Here is an 18,251-nt window from a genome sequence, read left to right on the forward strand (position 1 = left end):
ATATGTGTCTACACGAAGACTGGACGTGAATGCTCATAGCAACATGATACATAATATCACCAAACTGGCAATATTTCAAATTTCCATCAGTTGGTTCATAGACAAATGAAGTGTGACATCCATTAAGTCAATATTGTTCACAATAAAAAATGAAGGACCTACAGATACATGTCACAACATGGATGAACTAGAAACATGATACTGAATGAATTAGTCAGATGCAAACAACACATACTATGTAATTTCCTCTGTATAAAATTTCCAGCAGAGGTCCATCTATAGAGAGGGCAAGGAGATCTGTGGGTGCAGGGTGCAGGTGGACACAGAAAGGTACTTGAGAGTTTGCTGGGCTAATGAAACTTTTAAAGTTGGCTTGTGTTGAAAATTGTACAGCACAATAAATTTATTTAAAAAGCAATGGTTCATGCTAAAAGTGGGTTAACTGAATGGTAATTTAGAATGTCATTCATTAAAGTTACATTTTTAAAAAAAGCTTTTAAGCAGGCCCAACCGGGCTCTCAGAGACTTCTTGGAGAAATAGCTAATTCCAGGGCTGGAGCTAGAAAAACGCAAAATGTGTCTCCTTACGCTAGAAATGTAAAGTGCTTAAAGGAAAGTACAGATAGGTCAGGAGAGACAAGGAATTGAGGGCTCCTGCTGGCCCAGCCTGAGACACATGAGTATCAAAATCTGTAATGATGAAAATGGATTAAAAGCCACTAAACAGTATTCCCTGAGCTGTGCTGGTATAAACAGGTGTGGAGGAAGCGAATGGCATTCTTCCTATAGCAGGATGTCAGCTGGTCAGTGTGGAGGGAACGACAGGGTCAGAAGGCCTCTGTTCAGGAGTCACTGTAGTAATAACCCAGGTAAAATTAAATCTTTAAAATTGTTTCAGATGTAAAGTTAAAAACTAGATTTGCTTGCTATGTTGTGCCAGGGTCTCTTCTCTGTTATAGTTCAAAACCTACTTGGATATATGCCCTGAATTGGTTGCAGGCCATATTAGGGGGGGGAAAAGTGTCCTTCTGCTTGCATGGCTTTGCATTCTCTGTCTTCGCTCTCAGCTATCACTTTTTGCTGTCACCAGGATTGCACTGTGCCGCGGTCTTGCCTAATCTTCCAATTCACTGCTCCGATCTGGGCCGGCTGGGCCGGATGCCACAGGGCAGTGTCCCTGGCTCTAAGGAGGAAGAATAAGCTTTCTGTGTGTGGAGCTTGTGACAGCTCTTGGCTGTTCAACAGCCTTGCGGCCTGTTTCCTGGCTTCTAAAGCACTCTGAAGGGAGAAGGCTGGCTCAGAGTTGGACTCCACATTCTAAGTTGGGCCTGCCTTTGGTCTTGGGGAACATCAGTTTCATTTCCTAGAGCAGTTTCTTCTGCGCCATAGTCAACAGGTTATTATGGGAGAACGAGCACCCTGTGGCCCGCATGGCAGCCAGGGGTTTTGTGTGTTCACGGACCAGCCAGTCTTGTCTACTGAGTGAACTCTCCACGGGCAGCCACTTCTTAGGAGATCCCTGGCTTCCCACCCAGAGAAACACCAGCCAGATGATGCTTTTTGTGAAAATAAGCAAACTTGAGGTTGTTAATGAGCTGAGTAATTACCTCTGCTACCTCTCCCAGTGCAGACTCTCAGCTCAGACACAAAAGTGGTTTCTTCATTTGCCAGCGCCCCTACCCAACTTCATTTGCATGTTGGGCTGGCCATTCTAAGACCTGCCGCTGTGAGCCTCCTCCTTACAGGGACTTGGAGAAAGGTATTTATGAGACAGATTGCTGAGACAACTGTTGTCTATGGAGATCACATTGTCAGCAGTACCCCTGGGCTTAGTGGCAATGGGGACAGGACAGATGGCCCTGAGCTCTGGGAAGCTGTCCCGAGAAGTTATGTCTGCCTCCCACAAATAGAAGTCCATCATCCTAGAGCTGGAAATTTGGTTTCTGGATTCATTTTTATGGGCTATTTACATTGGCTACTCTCTTCAAAGCAACCTTGGCCAGCTAGGGAATAAGAGAGAGATTATGCTACATCCACTCTGAAAGGGCCATCCTCAGAGGGATGAGTGGTTTGTGGGGCATTTTTTGATAGTCAGTCAGTTGTGCCCTTTCTCGGCAGGGCCTGCTTTGGCTTGGACTGAATGGTGCTAGGAATGGAGCTGGAGGGTACAGTGCCAGCAGAGGTCGGGAAGCCAGCTTGCAACATGTACAAGGCAGTTAGTTATTTCTAGAGCGTAGCCATCATGACCAGGAAGCGATGCTTGTCCAGTCAGGGTATCAGGCCTTTGGTGGCTCTCTTCTCTTCCTCTGTCACATGGGCTGAATGCTATTACAATCTTTTCACTCCTCCAAGTAAAATACTTACGCCTCCCCAGCTTTAAACTGTCATTTAATCATAGCATCAGCTCCTGTGGATCTAGAGGTCTGAAGAGATGAGAATCTTTCCTGACCCTGTCCTCCCCAAGACAAAATGTACAATCTAGACCTGGGAAAAAGCAGCCACAATTATCATTTAAAAGAGGAAGAATCTGAAGCACAAGGCAATGGTCCATCACAGGTTCCTCCTCCTGGGAAAGCATTTGAGATCCTGCTGCCCTGGGGTCTGTGAATTTTCTTTGATTCTGTCCTAGTTTATACTCTAGGAGCAGCTCCCAGATCCTTTGTACTCCAGGGTTTCTGGTTTCACTCTCTGGGAGTTCCTTTCCACATCTGCCATCCTTTTTCCGAACTGAAGAGCAGGAAATATGCCTTCCTTACCGTCCTTGAGTCACTTTCTCAGCCTGTGTCCTGCTTATAGAAAGCAGGAGTCTAAGGATTTCTTTTGTGGATCAGTGGTCACAAGCTACATTCCAGGTGTTAAAGAAATGAACTCCATCAAGAACTGGCCGGTTGGCAAACAGAATCGTGAGTCCTAAAATCCTTGGTCTTCCCGAGGTGCCAGATCAAAGTGTTTCCCCCAGTTAAGGGTGTGGCTGATTATAATTTGGTCAAAAACCAAACCTAAGGCACAGTCATTGAGACATTGTCTCAGAAGAAAAATTAACGATATGGCCACACATATTTCTTAATACCCCTGCTTAGATTAAGGCCACGTGAGTAGATTGGTTAACAGGGCAAAGTGACTCCTCCCGTGGAAGCCTGGTGAACTCAATGTCCCTTAATTAGGTTGAGTGAGAGGGAGAAAGAGACGACTGTCTCAAAATAATCGTGGATGTGGTTTTTGGCATATGGAAGTGGGTGTGGTGGGTTTTGAAGTTGGGTAGCCACGGTTTCAGTGCTCATGAGGCTTGACCTCAGGAAGAGCTTTCAGCCATGTGGATTTTTCATGCCTGTTCTTTTGTTTCTTTTTAAACTAAGTCTTATGTTTACAGTTGTGTCTATGACGCCTTTCCCAGCATTTTTGTGTTGGCCACAGTGCCAGCACCTCGGATCTCCTGTCTGCAGTTGCCTAATCCCATTTATCCCCAGCACTCAGCAGGCACTGCCTCAGTCCAACCTGGACTCAGATCATTGCCATAAGAAGGAAGAAGAGACTCATATTTTAGCTAGGGGGCCTTTTGTCAGAGAGAAGACAGGCTGTGTAGACACAAGGAAGAGGACGTAATGTCCATGGGCAAGTTCTTGAGATGCATTTACAAATGGGGACACTGAGTTTCAGAAATGGCGAGGGCACAGCCCTGGTAGAAGGCTGAATTACACAGCCGGGCTGCCCAGCTGTGAAGGCTACTTCCTCTTCATGTTCACTTGAGTAAAGAAGCCATGGAGCGTGTGACTGGCTGGGATGGGCCACATGGAGGCAATGTGGATGGATGGAGTGAGCCCTCTGCCCTCTGTGTATCCCACTGCAAGAAGCTTTCCTAATGAAGGCCTTGTAGGAGCCTGGGCTGCTAGGAATTCAAAGCGTTCTCCAGCTTCAAGTCTCAGCGTGGGCTTGTGCAAGCTGGTGGTAGGCATCAGCATCTAATGAATTTTGAAGGAATTTTGCTCTCTTTCCTTTTCATGATCAGATGTTCAAGTGATACAGAAAAGTAGGTTTGCTAAAATGGGGAGGGTCACGCACAGGGGCAGAGGTTGGCAAAGGTGTGGCTTGGGTAGAGCTATAGGGGTGGCCAAGACTTTGTGGACTTCGAGTCAGTATCGGGAGCCTGAGCTGATTGGAGGTGACGGGTACATGTGATGGGACTTACATGCGCTGTCAGGAGCCTAGTTCAGCTAACGAGCCGTGGAGTCAGGATGTGATCTTCTGCAGGGGATAAAAGTGTGGCCCATGCTCTAGGCTGTCTTAACAGTGTGCTACTGTTCTTCCCTACCCATCACCAGCTCAAACTAAGAGACATTACACCATGATGCCTAAGTTAAAATCATTCATTTTCTCACTGAACTATTCTCATTTAATAGCCTGATTTACCTTTCAGCCTCTTTTGCACTGCAGTTTTTTTTTTTTTTTTTCTTTTTTGCGGTACTGGGGATCAAACTCATAATCTTGTGCTTGCCAGGCAGGCACTTATGCCACTGAGCTAAATCTCCAGCCCTGCACTGCAGTTCTTAAGGCTTTGGGCTTTGGAGTCTGAGAGAACTGAAACCCAGTTGTCTTCTCCCCTGTGTAACCTTAGGTAAGTCATTTCACCTGCTAGATCTTACTTTCCTTGTTCCCAAAAAGGAGACAATGGTGTCTTCTTGTATTATTCAGTTTTCTATCACTATTACAAAATCTTGAGATAATCAGTTTTTAAAGGAAAGAGGCTTATGTGGGCTCATGGTTTGGGAGGTTTCAGTCCATCCCTCGTTGGCCCCATTGCTTTTGGGCCTGTTGTGAGGCAGAATGTCATGGTGGAAACAAAACTCACTCACCTCGTGACTATAAAGCAAAAGAGGGAGAGGAGGTGACTAGGGTTCTATAGCTCCATTTGAGAAAATGCTTCCTTACGGCCCAAACACTCTTCAGGTCTTGCACCCAGAAACTGCCATGAATAAGTAAATGGAGAGCTGTCTGCCGATGTCTGCAAACCCAGCTCAAGGAGTGTGTTGGATCTCAGGCATAAAACCCTGACTCTCTTGACTGGAGGGGTGGTGAACAGGAGGTGGCTTCCTTGGGGATTGCTGCAGAGTGACACTGGGCAGGAGAATGCTCTCTGCAGGCCTCCAGCTGCCTGTCTCTCTTTCTCCTCATCAATCCTGGAGACATCTCTGGAGTTGGAGTGTGGATCCTGGATCCTGGAGGTGGGGACGGGGTAGCTTGATTTAAGAGATAAGTTCAAAGCAAAAAGGAAGCTGTCTTTAAACTGAAGGGCAGCATGAGTGTCGGGGCCAAAAGAGGATGGTGGAGAAATCCTAGTAAAACTTTACAGCTTCCACATTTCCCCTCCTCTCAATCTTCCCATGAAAGTCATGCATCTGGGGGGCCGTCTCGGCTGAGTGAGGGCAGGAGCCGCCCATTAGCCAGCTTGAGGGTGAGGGCTTCCGGCTCCATTACTGCCCACCTTTAGCCCTGACAGCCCTGCAAGATGGGGCTACACTCCCAAGCTTTGAGTGAAGAGGAGCAGTCCTAGGACGCCAGCCGGAACTGATGGCACCTACTGCCCTGCAGTCCTGCTGGATGGCAAGTGGCAGAGGAAGCTCAACTGTTGTCCCTTTTATGCGTACTGACTTAGTAGAGTGCAAACATGTTAAAAGTTCACTTTCTCCTTTACAGAGTCTATAAAAAGGCTCTTAAACTGGAGTCCTAGGGCCTCCATGAGACAAACGCAAGGCGAGGCCTCAGGGGCTGCAGCGTTCCCTTCACCCTGCACAGTGCCAGAAGCCTTGGCTCGGCCATCTTCACCATGCAGGGTTCATGCCAGTGGGCAGAGGAGACCCCGTGTGGGCTACCCTGGGGCCTAATGGGCTGGCTTTACCAAATGTATGAGCTAGTAAACTGCCCTGGTGCATGAGACTGTCTCTGACCATGTTGAGAAGGCTGCGATTTCGTATTTCTAAGCAAACAGATGTGTCTGTGGGAGAGGAAATGCCCTGAGTGCCAACACAGCAATAATCCTGCCTACTGACTTGGGTCCTGCGATGTCTTGCAGAGGTGCGGGAGAGCATGGGAGGCCCAAGACAGAGCAGAGCACCCAAGCAGACCTCTAGTGACCTTGTTGGTTTTGAGAGCCCCAGAGCCTCAAAGATACCCTGTTTATGGATAGTACTTCCTAAAGCATAGCTGAGTGAGAAGGCAGTACACTTCTGAGCAAGCCCAGGGGCCATGTGGGATTGCCTATAGTTCTGAACCTCAGTTTCCCTATCTGTCAGGTTGAGATAAGCAGGTCATACTCAGCTTGTTCAACAGCTAAGGGAGATGAGTGGATAAAAGTGCTGGGCCTCATGCTGAGAGCCTGGCTGCAGTCCCCCTGCCCTTCTCTTTGTGCTTTGGTGTATGCCACAGCTGTGGCTTTGAGCAGGAGCACGCATGGGTCATCTACTGGACATTTGCTGCTCCTTCCAGCTCTAATCCCTATAGGCAACTATGGCCTTGAAGGGGTTTGCAGCACAGCTAGGGCCCTGGCTCATCATCCCGTATCATGACAGCTCGCCCCGGCAGCTAGAGCAGGTCCCTGGGGTCTGGGTCTGTTTGGTGGGAACAATGCCTCTCTATTGGCCTAGAATCGCCCCTCACACACCTAAGGCATAAAATTCCATACCAACGACTTTTGGGACCCTCAGCCAGGTTTGAACAACCCAGAGGCTTCCTAATAGAAGCAGTGCTCAGAGCTGAATGACAGGCAAGGAAGTGAGCACAGACACTGTGTGGAAAGGACCTGTCATCCTTCTGTGTGTTCTAGAATAGAGCTGCTCAGTACAACATGCTGCCAAACTGGCGATGTTCAAATCATCAGCTCTGTCCAACATGGTAGCCATGAGCCACATGTGGCTCACATACTTGAAATGTGGCCAGGATGCATGAGAAGCTGAAGTCTTCATTTAATTTCCATAAGTTTAAATTCAACCACATGTGGCTATTGGACAATGCAGTTCTAGAATATTTTCCCTAAACTGGACATTGCCTGGCTCCTCTGTGAGCCATGACAGCACCACATAAACAGGGGTTTGAGGCCTCCAGCACCCTTAGCTACAAATGCAGAAGCATTGAGCATAGCTCTGGCTATAGACAGAGATGGGGGTTTAGCTATGATACATACATAGCTAAATACATACATACGTAAAAGTAATGGTAATTCCCTTTTATTAGACATTTATGAGCAGCAATATGTTGTTAGCTCTGCAGAAGAGGAGACTGCAGAAGAGTTGAGGTGATTCGCCCCAAGATCATATGGGGCAGCCCACTTTTTCACACAGCTACCTTCTCATATCACAGAATAAAGGATAGGTCAAGCTTCATGCGGAAGGAGCCAGAGTCTGGGGACCCAGGTCACAGGCTTCAGAGCACGGCTTTTCTTCCTCAGGCTCCTCTCTGTCAGACCACCTCACTGTGCTCCCCAGATGAGACACCCACCCCTCCATCCTGTCATTAGTGTGTGACAGCACCCTCCACTCTGGTGCCCGGAGAAGCAAGTAACTTCCCAATATACAGCTGTGGAAACAGGTTTCCAGAGATCCAATGGCCTACCCTAGATCCCATAGGGAACTGGCCACTCCCCCACCACCAGGAGGCAGGACAGGCTCAGTGGCTTTCTGTCTCCCACCCTGAGCCCTCCCTGCCTTGCTTCCACTTCCCATGGCCACCAGCCAAGTGTGCAGGCCACACCCGTGGCACATTCTCATGAGCTAGTTTGGAGAAGTGGCGTCTTCAGAGGTTGGGCCTGGCCCAGAAGGGGTGGTCCTGTTCAGTGGGGCGGGTAGCTGACAGTCCTTAATAGGCACATTGTCCCTTCGCTGCTGAGAGCGCCGCCCGGCCACTTCCTCACATGCCTTGTGCTGGATGAGCTCATGTCTGAGGCTGCGGGCGGCACAGGAGAGCTGAGGCCGGCTGCAGGGAGGCCCAGAGGCCGGCGAAGCCCGCACGGGCTGGGGCCAGCAGAGTCGTGAAGCGGAACGTTGTAATGAGCGACGCCGGCTGGATTTATGGGGCTGCGCACGTGCGCCTGGCCTTCCTGCGAGGCCTCCGCATGGGAACAAAAACAAGTCCTGGCCTGAGAACGGCGCGACTGGGTCTTAACAAGAGCCTACTAATTACTGGAAGGCCCCAAGCAGGACCCCAGCCTGAGGAGCAGCAGAGCTTAGGGCCAGTTCCTGTGTCAGTTTGGGCTTTGCTAGAGGCCTGGGTCTCTGCCCAACAGGAAGCACAAACGCGTAGGGGCCCCAGCACGCAGACTGGAGCTCCTCTACTCAGTGGCTTTGAGGTCTAAGGAAAAACGTGCGGATCCAGTCTCCTCACTTATCTCCATCTGTAAAATGGGATTAGATACTTTTCAAGTCAGTGGGAGGAAGTATCATAGAATAAAGAAGAGTGTATGTCAGATGCTCAGGCTCCTCAGTCTACACAACGTTTGCATCACTGTTACTAGTCACATCTCTTACATTGTTTTTGTGGCTTTATGTCCCAGAATGAAAATGGCAGATGCTTTGGGACTCTGGGGGGATCCTTAATGGTCCTGCTGTCATTATGATTCTGCTCAGTGCTGGAATGGACTGGACAGCAGAGGGTGGGGTTTGCTCCCAGCAGGGGCATGTGGAGGAGCCAGGAAGGCCACCCAGCCTGTGCTGGTGATCACAGGCCTTGGGTGGCACTGGCAGCAGGATCTAGTGCTCCTGTCTTAGGGTTGGTCTAGGAAAAGGACCTTCCTAATGCTAGTGTGTATGTAGGATCACCAGCACAGGCTAACAGTGGCCCGCCAAAGACATATCCTATGGCCAATACACTGGCCTGTATACCTGAGCACACTAGCGCATGGGCAAGGGCTCTCTCCTGCCATGACTCCAAAGTCCTGCTGAAAACATTTTTCCATGTTCTCCCATTTTTTAGTAGGATAGATTTAGTGTCTAATCCAAAAGGTCCCGCATCCTAGGACAGGTCCTAGCCAACTCTGGAGCCAGGCAGAACAGAAGCACCACATGCCGTGTGATCTGGGCTGCAGGTAGCAGGATGCTAAGAGGAGGCTGAATTGGGGCTATGTCCCAACATCAGACTCAACTCTGAAGCCACCATGTTTGCACTGGAAGTGAGATGTGTTATCCCAGGCTGTCACCCAAGTTCACTTCTTCAGAGCCATAGAGTGTTAGGAATGCCTTTGAGGACACCACGCCCCCATCAGGTCCTAACCCTTCTCTGTGTCAAGCTCATTGCATGACCTGGCTTTGGGTCCAGGCAGTGATTCATGCAGCCACAAAGAGGGAACCTCACTCTGTTGTAGACCTTTGGGTGAGGCATGAAGGTGCCACAGGGGCTCGGGCACTGCCTTGCCTCTGGAGGGCAGGCTCTCCTTCCTATCACTGTGTCCCCAGCGCCTACTACAGGGTTGGCCCAGAGGATTTGAGGAATGTATGCAACATGCTGCTGAGCATGTTATGGTTGTGTACACACCAGATAGCTATCTGTTGGGTGCAGTGCTGTGGCTGTAAGTATACAGGGTGGACAAAAGGGTTCTTTGTCCAGATAGCAAAGTCAAGGAAGCCTTTCTAGGGGTAGGAGAGAGGATGCTCAAAAATGGAAACCGTGGTGGTAAACAGTGGCATGTTCTAAGTGCTGAATTTCAGGTGTCAGAGGCCCGCTAGCGGAAGGACAGGTAAGAAAAGGCAGGTATTTGATGAGGCTGGAGAGAGTGACCAGTCTTCCCTTTGCCAGGCCTCTAGGGGAGTTAGCAACCAGCTTCCCAACTTCCTCAGGCCTCAGTTTCCTTATCTGTAAAGTGGAGACACTGATACCACATCCCAGGGTGCTGTGAGGATTAAATCCCAGTGTGTGTACACTGTATGTGGTAAAGGGCTGAGTAGGTTGGGTTGATGGTTTGCTAGGTGTTGCCTTTGAAAAGCCGTGAGGTGGCTGGGAACAGTAGGCATGGGCCACCAAGGCCAAGAGCTCCAGGGCAGCAGTGTCTATTGCGTGCATGCACCCGGGTGCAATCCCAGGTGTTTGCATTGGCTCATACTTAAGCCTGGGGGTCTGTCAGAGACTGTGGACACATACATTGTGAGTACTGTGAGCTCTGTGGAAGTTCCTTAGTTAGCCCAGTGCTTGCCAGAGATGGTGTTTCCTGGAATGCAGACTCAGGGCCAAGTGTACTCTCTGGTGGGGGTGCGAGGCCTCTCAAGGTGGGACTCTGTAGCCAAGACCATTAGGTTCAATGGAACCTAATGAGGGGCTGCTGAGTTTCAATTATGCACTGGGCCCTGGTTTGCAGTGTTTGACTGACAGCTCATTACTCCGCTGCCATTTTTGGGCAGTGGAATTTAATCTCCCAGATGGGAAGCAAATCAATTTGCCCATCCACTGCAGCTGAGCCTACTTGAACTCAACTCTAATTTATTCTCTTAAGCTTAGGAAGCCTTGTTGTTTCAAGGTATAGAAATATCAGGTTTCCCAGTCAGCCTGGCCAGGGAGTGCACAGGCAGATGTGCTGAGAAGGTCATGCCTGGGGCCTGACCTAAGAGAGCCATGGTGGTCAGCAGGGTGTATACCATCAGCCTGGGTTAGAAGGAGCTGGGGCTCTTGCTCAGCTGTCCAGACTCGTGAATAGGGGCAGGGGGGTGACATCTGATGGTGTTGGTATCATAGTCACCCGCCCAAGCAGGGCTCAGAGCCAGAAAGGATCTAGCCAACAAGGCACATCTGACTTCCTGCTTCTGTGTGTTCCTGGGCTATTATTCTGCACTGGGATCATCTCTGTGGTTTCAGGGTTTGGATATAAAGTACAGAGGGTGTCGTCTTGGGAATGCTAAGCTTTTAGCTCTCCTCAAAGTGAAGTCATAAATCTGAAGCTATTGGGGACCTTTAACCTGTGATATTGGGGCAGCCTCTGTCCTTCGCCTAGTGGGACAATCAGGGTTTCTAGACAGCACAGGACTTGCTGAGTGTGTGCTAGGACACATGCACACTGACACCACCAACTCTGCATGCGTGCACGTGTGCGTGTAGTCATTGTGCAGCACGGTTGCTGCATCTGGGTCACCCTAACAGGAGTCCCAGGAGACCTGTTGTAAGTCCTGCAGAGGGGGCTGTTGGCAGATTTGTGGATAGTTCTGGTCACTTCACAGCCAGAATGGGCCCAGGAAGACTTCTCCAGGAGAAATTTCAGCTATGTGCCATGGGAGGCAGAGCCCTAGACTTCTGTTCAAGCTGGACTGAATGCTGCCCTCTGCCAGCCCAGAGTGCTCTGGAGGCCCCTGTGGACTTGAGCAGTCGCTGAGGAAGGGGAGGAGGAGGGAAGTGCCACCTGTGGCTGAGCCAGCGTTTCTAAGACACTGTGGTCCCTGAGTTTGACAAAGCGGCTGGGGCTGGGCTGGTTTTCAGGGGTCAGGGAAAGGCCAATCTATTTACACACCTTTGCCAGGAGCACGGAGGGCGGTGAGCGGCTCGGGATTAATGAGCAGCATTATTGCCTCTCCTGGCGGGAGGATCACGTGAGAATATTTTGATATCCACACCCCCAGAAGCAAACACAACAGGCTAGGTTATAAATAGAAGAAAAGCCCAAGAATAGGTGGCCTCACCCCTGGCCATCAAGCGTTTCACTTTCTTTTCAGGGGGAGTGGGCCCCAGGACCCCTCCCTACCCCGGCGACTTTTTAGGCTGAATGCTCAAAGGAGGCACCAAGGCCAGCTCCTGAGATAACCTGGCCAGTGGAGCTGGCAATGAAAGTTAAACAGCACAGTTGCTAACGAGTGCATGGGCCACGTCATCCCCTAGGACCAGGGTGACTGATGAGGCAGCCTGAGTGACAAGGAAACGAGAGGCTATTTCCCGAGAAAGGCTGAACGTGGACAGCCTGGGGCCTTGGGATTGGGAGAGCTGGGATTCTGGAAATTAGAATCTATTTCTGGGTTTTTCTAATACCATTTTTTTCTTTGTGTTTTAGTGTAAGCTAGTGTGTCTGTCAGGGCTGGCTGCGGCTGTGAGGGTTTACACCACCTGACCTCACAGCGGAGGAATTCTGCCGGACAGACCCTTCGTGGACATCTCTAAATGCCGAGGCCGGAGGCTGGAGGCATAGCTAGGACCAAAGTGGCTGTTGTAGGTGGGAGTAGGGGGTGCAGACTTGGAATCCTCAGCAAGGGGGACACTGGGGAACCCCCTGGCTCAGCTATGCCAGCTTGCCATTTGTCACCCACTGCTTTGCTCTCGTGGCCTAGAAGTTTCCAGCCTTTCCTACCAAGTCTAGATTATTTGGTCCAGAAAACCCTCCAGGAACTCTCTGAACCAGTGAGCAGAAGGCCCTGCTCTAAGCCTCTGCCACTGGACTGAAACACTGTCTGACCTGCTTTATTGGAGGCCCCAGCCTGAGGCCTTATCACTCAACTCCAGTTGACCACTGTATTGCTTGAATACGCATTTTTGTTCCTCTTTCATCCAACAGGTTGTTTATACCCCAGGGCCAGCCACACAGGACCCATCAATTAATAGGCAACACACACTGCCTAAGTGGAGAGTAGAGTACTTATCATAGCCGATACCAAATGAGCCCCCAGCTCTAGGGGGGTGGGAAGAGCTCGGGTTATACAGATGGACAGAGCTGGTTTAAATATCAGCTCCACTTCATGTGGAGATACAGCCTTGGGGAATATGCTTTAGCTGTCTCTGTGTGGTTTCTTCATCTATAAAAGAGATAATGCTACATTCTTCAAAGGGTTGCCACAAGAATAAATGAAATGATGTGTGTAGAGGACACACACACAGAATGGTTATTATTGTCAGTTTAGTCCGTTGGAACCACAGTGCTCTTAGGTCTCAGATATAATTTAAAAGGGCTCATGGAGGAGTGCTGAGAAAATCACCTGGATTATTCAGGGCACAGCCCAGCTGCCAAGGGCAAGGGTCATTCTTCCAAGTGGGGGGTGAACTGTTGCCTATGGGCCACAGGAGGAAGGGGGCTCCGGTGCACGGCAAAGCCTGCCAGCCCTTCTCCACACACCGTAGGGAAAGTAGGGAATGGGTTGGGCTGGAGAGCAACGCTGACCTCAAGATTCTGCAGGGTTTCCTACCTCAATATATATTCTTGGTAAATCTTACTAATTGCAAACTTTTTTTTGGAACAGAGGCATGTGTGCATCAAAGAGACTCCTTTAATCTAACAAGTTCTTCCTCTCCTTTAAATATAAGATCAATGTCAGAGAACAAATTTTGATCAGTTTAAAAACAGGGTGGTTTAGAGATAATGGGAAACCCAGGTGATTCATTGGCTGTTTCTCTCAGTCTCATTGAAAAGAATTTCTTCAGTGTGCCCAAATCCCAGGACCACAATGTATTTTGAATTATTCAAATTTTATGGTAAAAACTTCATGCAAACCCTGACAAATGCAATTTAGTCTTTCGCGCACTCACAAGAGCAGAAACTGGCTGCCCTTTTCTCTAGATACTTTCCAATCCTTTGAGCGACATCTAGTGGAAGATCTTTGAAAAAAATACAGTGTTTGCTTCTATGGTGTTTCTCCAACATTGCGAAATGCATTTTCACTGAGAAGCCATTTGAACCTTCTTTCTAGGTGTTCAATAGTGGCCTGAGACGGATGCTTCAGTAGCTAAGTGGGAAATACCACCAAGGTCACATAGACGCTCTTGCTGCTGGTTAGCGTTGTGTCAGGGACTCTGTATCACTGTTTGATCTGCTTGTTATTTATTAGCACTGTGATCACAGCCAAGTGTCTTCTCTCAGCCTCAGTGTTCTCAGCTATTAAATGTATCTAAAAATAGACTCGGTACAGTTCCTGGCACACAGCAAATACCAGTAGTATTAGCTAACGCTGGCCCGTTTACCCTTCCTTCTGCCTGCAGGGTCTACCCGTAGAAAAATGCTCTCGGAGGGTGGCATAGTCTGGTTTGTCCAGGCAAACAGTTCCCAGATATTAAATTACATCGTCTTAAGATGCATCCTCTTAAAACAATTAATGCCAGGCTTTCTTTTTCTCTCTCTCCCAGTCTAATCAAGAAATGGGAATACATACTCTAGACCCAGCAAAGATCTTGTGAAAAAATTTAAGATTCTTAATAACACCTGATACTTAAAAGGAAACTTGGAAAAACTTTTTTTTTCAGGTTTGGGTTACAGGTGGTTGCCTGTGACTGAAAAGATCAGTTGTACAATATTCTAGACCGGAGCCATGTTTGCCACCACTGTTCCAGACCTTCGGTTCTCAGCCCCCCTTTGGAAAGGGAAGGCTTGGGGTCCACGCTCTCTGCAGGGTGTTGCATGTTTCTTCCTGTTAAGTCTACTTTAGAAGGAAGCACTTTCTGAAGAGATGGAAGGTTTCTATGCATTTTAGGCAAACTTAGGTTAAGACACAAGTATTCTTGGAAGCAAAAAAGTGTCTGTTTGCTAATATATTTTAGCTACTCCGATTTTGCTGGGATCTCTAAATAAACTATACCCCAGAACAGGTTGGGCTGTAAGACGGCACGTAAGGCTGACTGTACATCCTGGGGAGCTTGGCTGGGGTGGCAGCTCGCCCTTGCAAAGCTTCTGGAGCTCCTCTGCCAGGGACCTTGTGCTGCAGGGCTGACTGACCTTAAAGACCAGCAGAGAGCGTGAGTTTTCTGCAGCTCCATTTGTCGAGTGGCCCTGGGCAGCCAGGCACAGCCGTGAGTCACAGGGACTGGCTGAGGGGCCGATGGGCGGGTAGAACTGGACTCTAGAGTCTGGAGCTCTGGGCTGTGTGTGTGCCAGCCTGCCACATTTTCACCCGTGTCCTTCTGTGTTCCCTTCCTCAACTAAGAATAGGCTCACACCCTTGCCTACGGTCACAGGATTGAAAGTGGTTTGTAGAGAATTCGTAGAATGGGCCGGTGGATGGCCCCCTACCCACTGCCCCAGCCTGCTGAGGGCTGGGCTGCCTGCCCCCCATCCTGTGACCAGGGAAGCTGTCCTCCAACTTGCCACTCAAGGGCCCAGGAACTTGGAACATGCCAGTCACAACAACAGTTTAACATTTTACTAAATCAACTCACACAAATTCCAAATTGCAAATATAATTAAGGACAACAGATTCTGTTCTGCCTTTTAAATCTTTCATTTTCAAATCCATCATTAAGACAAAAAGTAAATAAAAAGTAGGTCTGCTGCAAATTCATGATTTTTCTTCTGAGGGGGGAAAACATTATAGTAAAAAGAACGCCACTAGGTGTACAATAAAGCACCACAACACACGGTTACAGACGGGGCTTCCTGGCTTCTGAGACATGTAAAAGGGACCATTCTCCCACTGCTCTGCGTCAATCAGGAGTTCATTAAAATAAAACTATAAAATCTCCTAGGTTACACTAAGTCAGACACAGTCTGGAACACAGTGCTTAACAACAGTAATGCCAACTATCAGTGCTAACATAAAAACATTTTAGAAGGTCAAAACAATTAAACTGGAAACCAAAACCTTATTTTCCCTAGATGAGCAAAACTGAAAATGAAAGGGTTCTGGTCTCCCAGTAAAAGTGAAGGGGATTCTTTTTCTTTTGAATGGGGTGGGGTGGGGTGGGGGACAGCACGGGTTGCTTCTGGAATTCTTCACCTAGTTGGTGTCCAGCTTGGCCATTTCCTGCACATAGATGCCTATACTCTCGCTGTCAAAGAGCACAAAGTACACCGTTTTGATGGAGGAGGACATCGTGGACACAAAGTAACTGGAGATGGCCTTCAAGATGAGCTGGGCTGCAGTCTGCTTCGGGAACCCATTCCTGCAGGAGAGAAGAAGACACTAAGCAGCCAGGCAGCCACAGTGAGGGGGAGCTGCCCCTTTCCTGCACCCCCTCCCACAGGAGCCTTACGGCTGGGCCAGTGTCCACTGAGCTGTCTGCACACAGGTGTGGGAAAACTCAGTGCCCACAAAATGGAGGACAGGCAGTGGCAGGGAGCTGAGCCACTTAGCAGAGAGAGCGATGAGCTTCTGGCAGGAGCACGCAGCAGGAGGGTGTGTTGTGAGCACTGAGCTGTCCAAAGGGGAATGCAAACTTTTCCCGTCATCCCTGCCGCTAGTGCTGTGCCGAACCACACAGCTAGAGCTCTTAATGCTCCCGGTGGGGATCAGCCTCAGAAATGGCTACAGGTCCTTTAGGAAGGTACTGACCGCTTCCCCACACACAGAAAGGTGCCACCCTTCACATCAACCTTTAGATTTCATGACTGTACCCCTCCCAACACACACCAGCTGGTGCCACCCAAAATGCCAGAGCCAGGGGCCACGGGGATAGAACGACTTGGGGCTGAGGGGCCTTTTCGTCTTGAGGACAGCATCCAAGTCTCCAGCTGAACTGGGACCCATATGTGTGATAACCTGAAGAAACCTTTGGAGGTAGGAGCTCAGAACTCACGTGGACTGTGAACTCAGGACTGAGGCTCCTGACACTTACAGATCTGTGTGTGCCTGAGCTGCTCTCAGCCAACACGAACAACCCACGACACCCAAGGCAAGGGGCAGAGATGCGGCAGATTGCCTATTCTGGTGGAAATAGCCTGGGCTCGGAGCCAGTGAACCTGGACTCAAGTGCGCTGTGATCCCATTATTCAGTTAACCACACTGAGGAATTTCATTGCTCACTGGCACATCTGTAAATCTGTTGGCATCTGAAGTGTGAGGCCAGCCTGCCATTTGGGCTGGTACCCTCTGTTAGGTGGGATCCGTGTGGCCAAGTAGACAGGCTTGCAAGTGAGAATTTGTGTTAAAGCATGGGTTGGTCCCCTGGAGAGCTGGAAGCATCAGCTGCTGTTGGTGCCCACAGGAGAAAGCTGTCCCATGATTTGCTGTGAAGCATAAAGAGCTTGGCCTGCAGCTTGGAATGGAGACACTGGAACTTCTGGATGTTTTGGGAATGGAGCACCTTCTTGGGGGAAAGGGGTGTGGCCCCAGGACATACTCCCAGACTAAGGGCATTCAGTAGGGCGATACCTAGGGTCAGGGTTCCTTCACACACGGATGTGCCTCAGTTACATGTGCATTGTCAGTGTACACAGGACAGTCACACTCCTAAGACCTTCCTAGCCTTCTCTCAAGAGACTGGTGGCTCCAGACAAACAGCTAAGCTCAGCTAAAGTGTGGTGGAGATTGTGCAGGAAGAAGTCTTCAGTGAGGGTGGGCAGCTCGCCCCTGACACCCCCGTCTACTCTCAGATCGAAAAGCTCAGCCTGGTGCAGCTGCCGTGACTGTCGTCACAGCCATCAAGAACACAGAGGGCAGGTTTTCTAGAGGATGCACGTTGGGAACGGCTGGAGAAAGGAAACCTGATCTTCCATTGTGGGAGTGCCCAGTTGCAGCTGGGCTCCCATGTGCTGGGACCAAAGGAAGCCAAGGGCTTCTGGAGTCTGCAGCTTCTGTCTGTAGACATCACCTAGCTGCATAAGGACTGAAAGCTGGGAGGATCTGCTCTCTGCATGTGAAGCTGAGGACCATGCCCTAGCAGCTCCATATGCCCTCAGCAAGGGTACCTTCCTGCCTGTCCTGGCTCACACATGCACAGGTGAGCTGGGCTAAGAGAGGCCCCCTGCAACTGTGCAGAATGGCATTGTGTCATCTGACCTAATGGGCCCAGCTCATCTTTTTCTGTGTCTTCCCAGCCCAGGCCTGAAGCCTCCCAGAAGCTGGTCTTCCCAGCCACTGCAGCTCTGACAATGGTGTGATACATAGACTGTGGTGTGATACTACGGTGTGACACTGACCCACTGTTCCCCACTGAGTGGGAGGCTCGAGGGCTTCCATGGGGCACCCAAAGTACTCCAATCACTCCTGCCTGGGGCCAGAATTCTTGACACAGACTCTCTAATCTTCTGCCTTGGACCCCTGAAAAAGGCGTGACACTTCCTATGAGAGAATATTCTTTTCTGTTCCTCTGTATTAGTTCTCAAACTCTAGCCAGCACCAGAGATGTAGGGGGCTTGCTGTTTGTTGGGCTCTTCTTGGAGTTTCTGATCCTGTAGGTCTGGGGACCACTCTGAGGACCATTGTTCCACACAGAGCCAGTGTGGATTTTGTAAGCAGATCTCACACAGTAATAACCCACTAGTGGGGAGGAAGGAAAGGAGCAAAGTTTTAGATCAGTATTACTCAGCAGGCATGACCTCCTGTTAAGAGGCTGCCAGAATGTACCCAGCCTTCAAGGTTGCTGATGCAAGTTTATGAATC

The 18,251-nt window shown here is 49.5% G+C and overlaps 1 protein-coding gene across 4 annotated transcripts in view; it reads right to left on the reverse strand.

Annotated features, from left to right (window-relative positions):
- Positions 1-15,059: 15,059 nt before the first annotated feature.
- LOC100731481 (core histone macro-H2A.1) overlaps positions 15,060-18,251 on the reverse strand; it is a 60,007-nt gene continuing 56,815 nt past the window's right edge. For all 4 annotated transcript variants that reach the window (XM_063230917.1, XM_063230915.1, XM_063230916.1 and 1 more), the window contains exon 9: positions 15,060-15,813. In XM_063230917.1, the coding sequence (XP_063086987.1) occupies positions 15,648-15,813 (166 nt within the window). In that variant the 3' untranslated portion in view covers positions 15,060-15,647. The remainder of the gene's footprint in view (positions 15,814-18,251) is intronic.

This window comes from Cavia porcellus, unplaced genomic scaffold (assembly GCF_034190915.1).
Source record: "Cavia porcellus strain 051 isolate PalLab524CR breed Dunkin Hartley unplaced genomic scaffold, mCavPor4.1 scaffold_19, whole genome shotgun sequence".
NCBI lineage: Eukaryota > Metazoa > Chordata > Mammalia > Rodentia > Caviidae > Cavia > Cavia porcellus.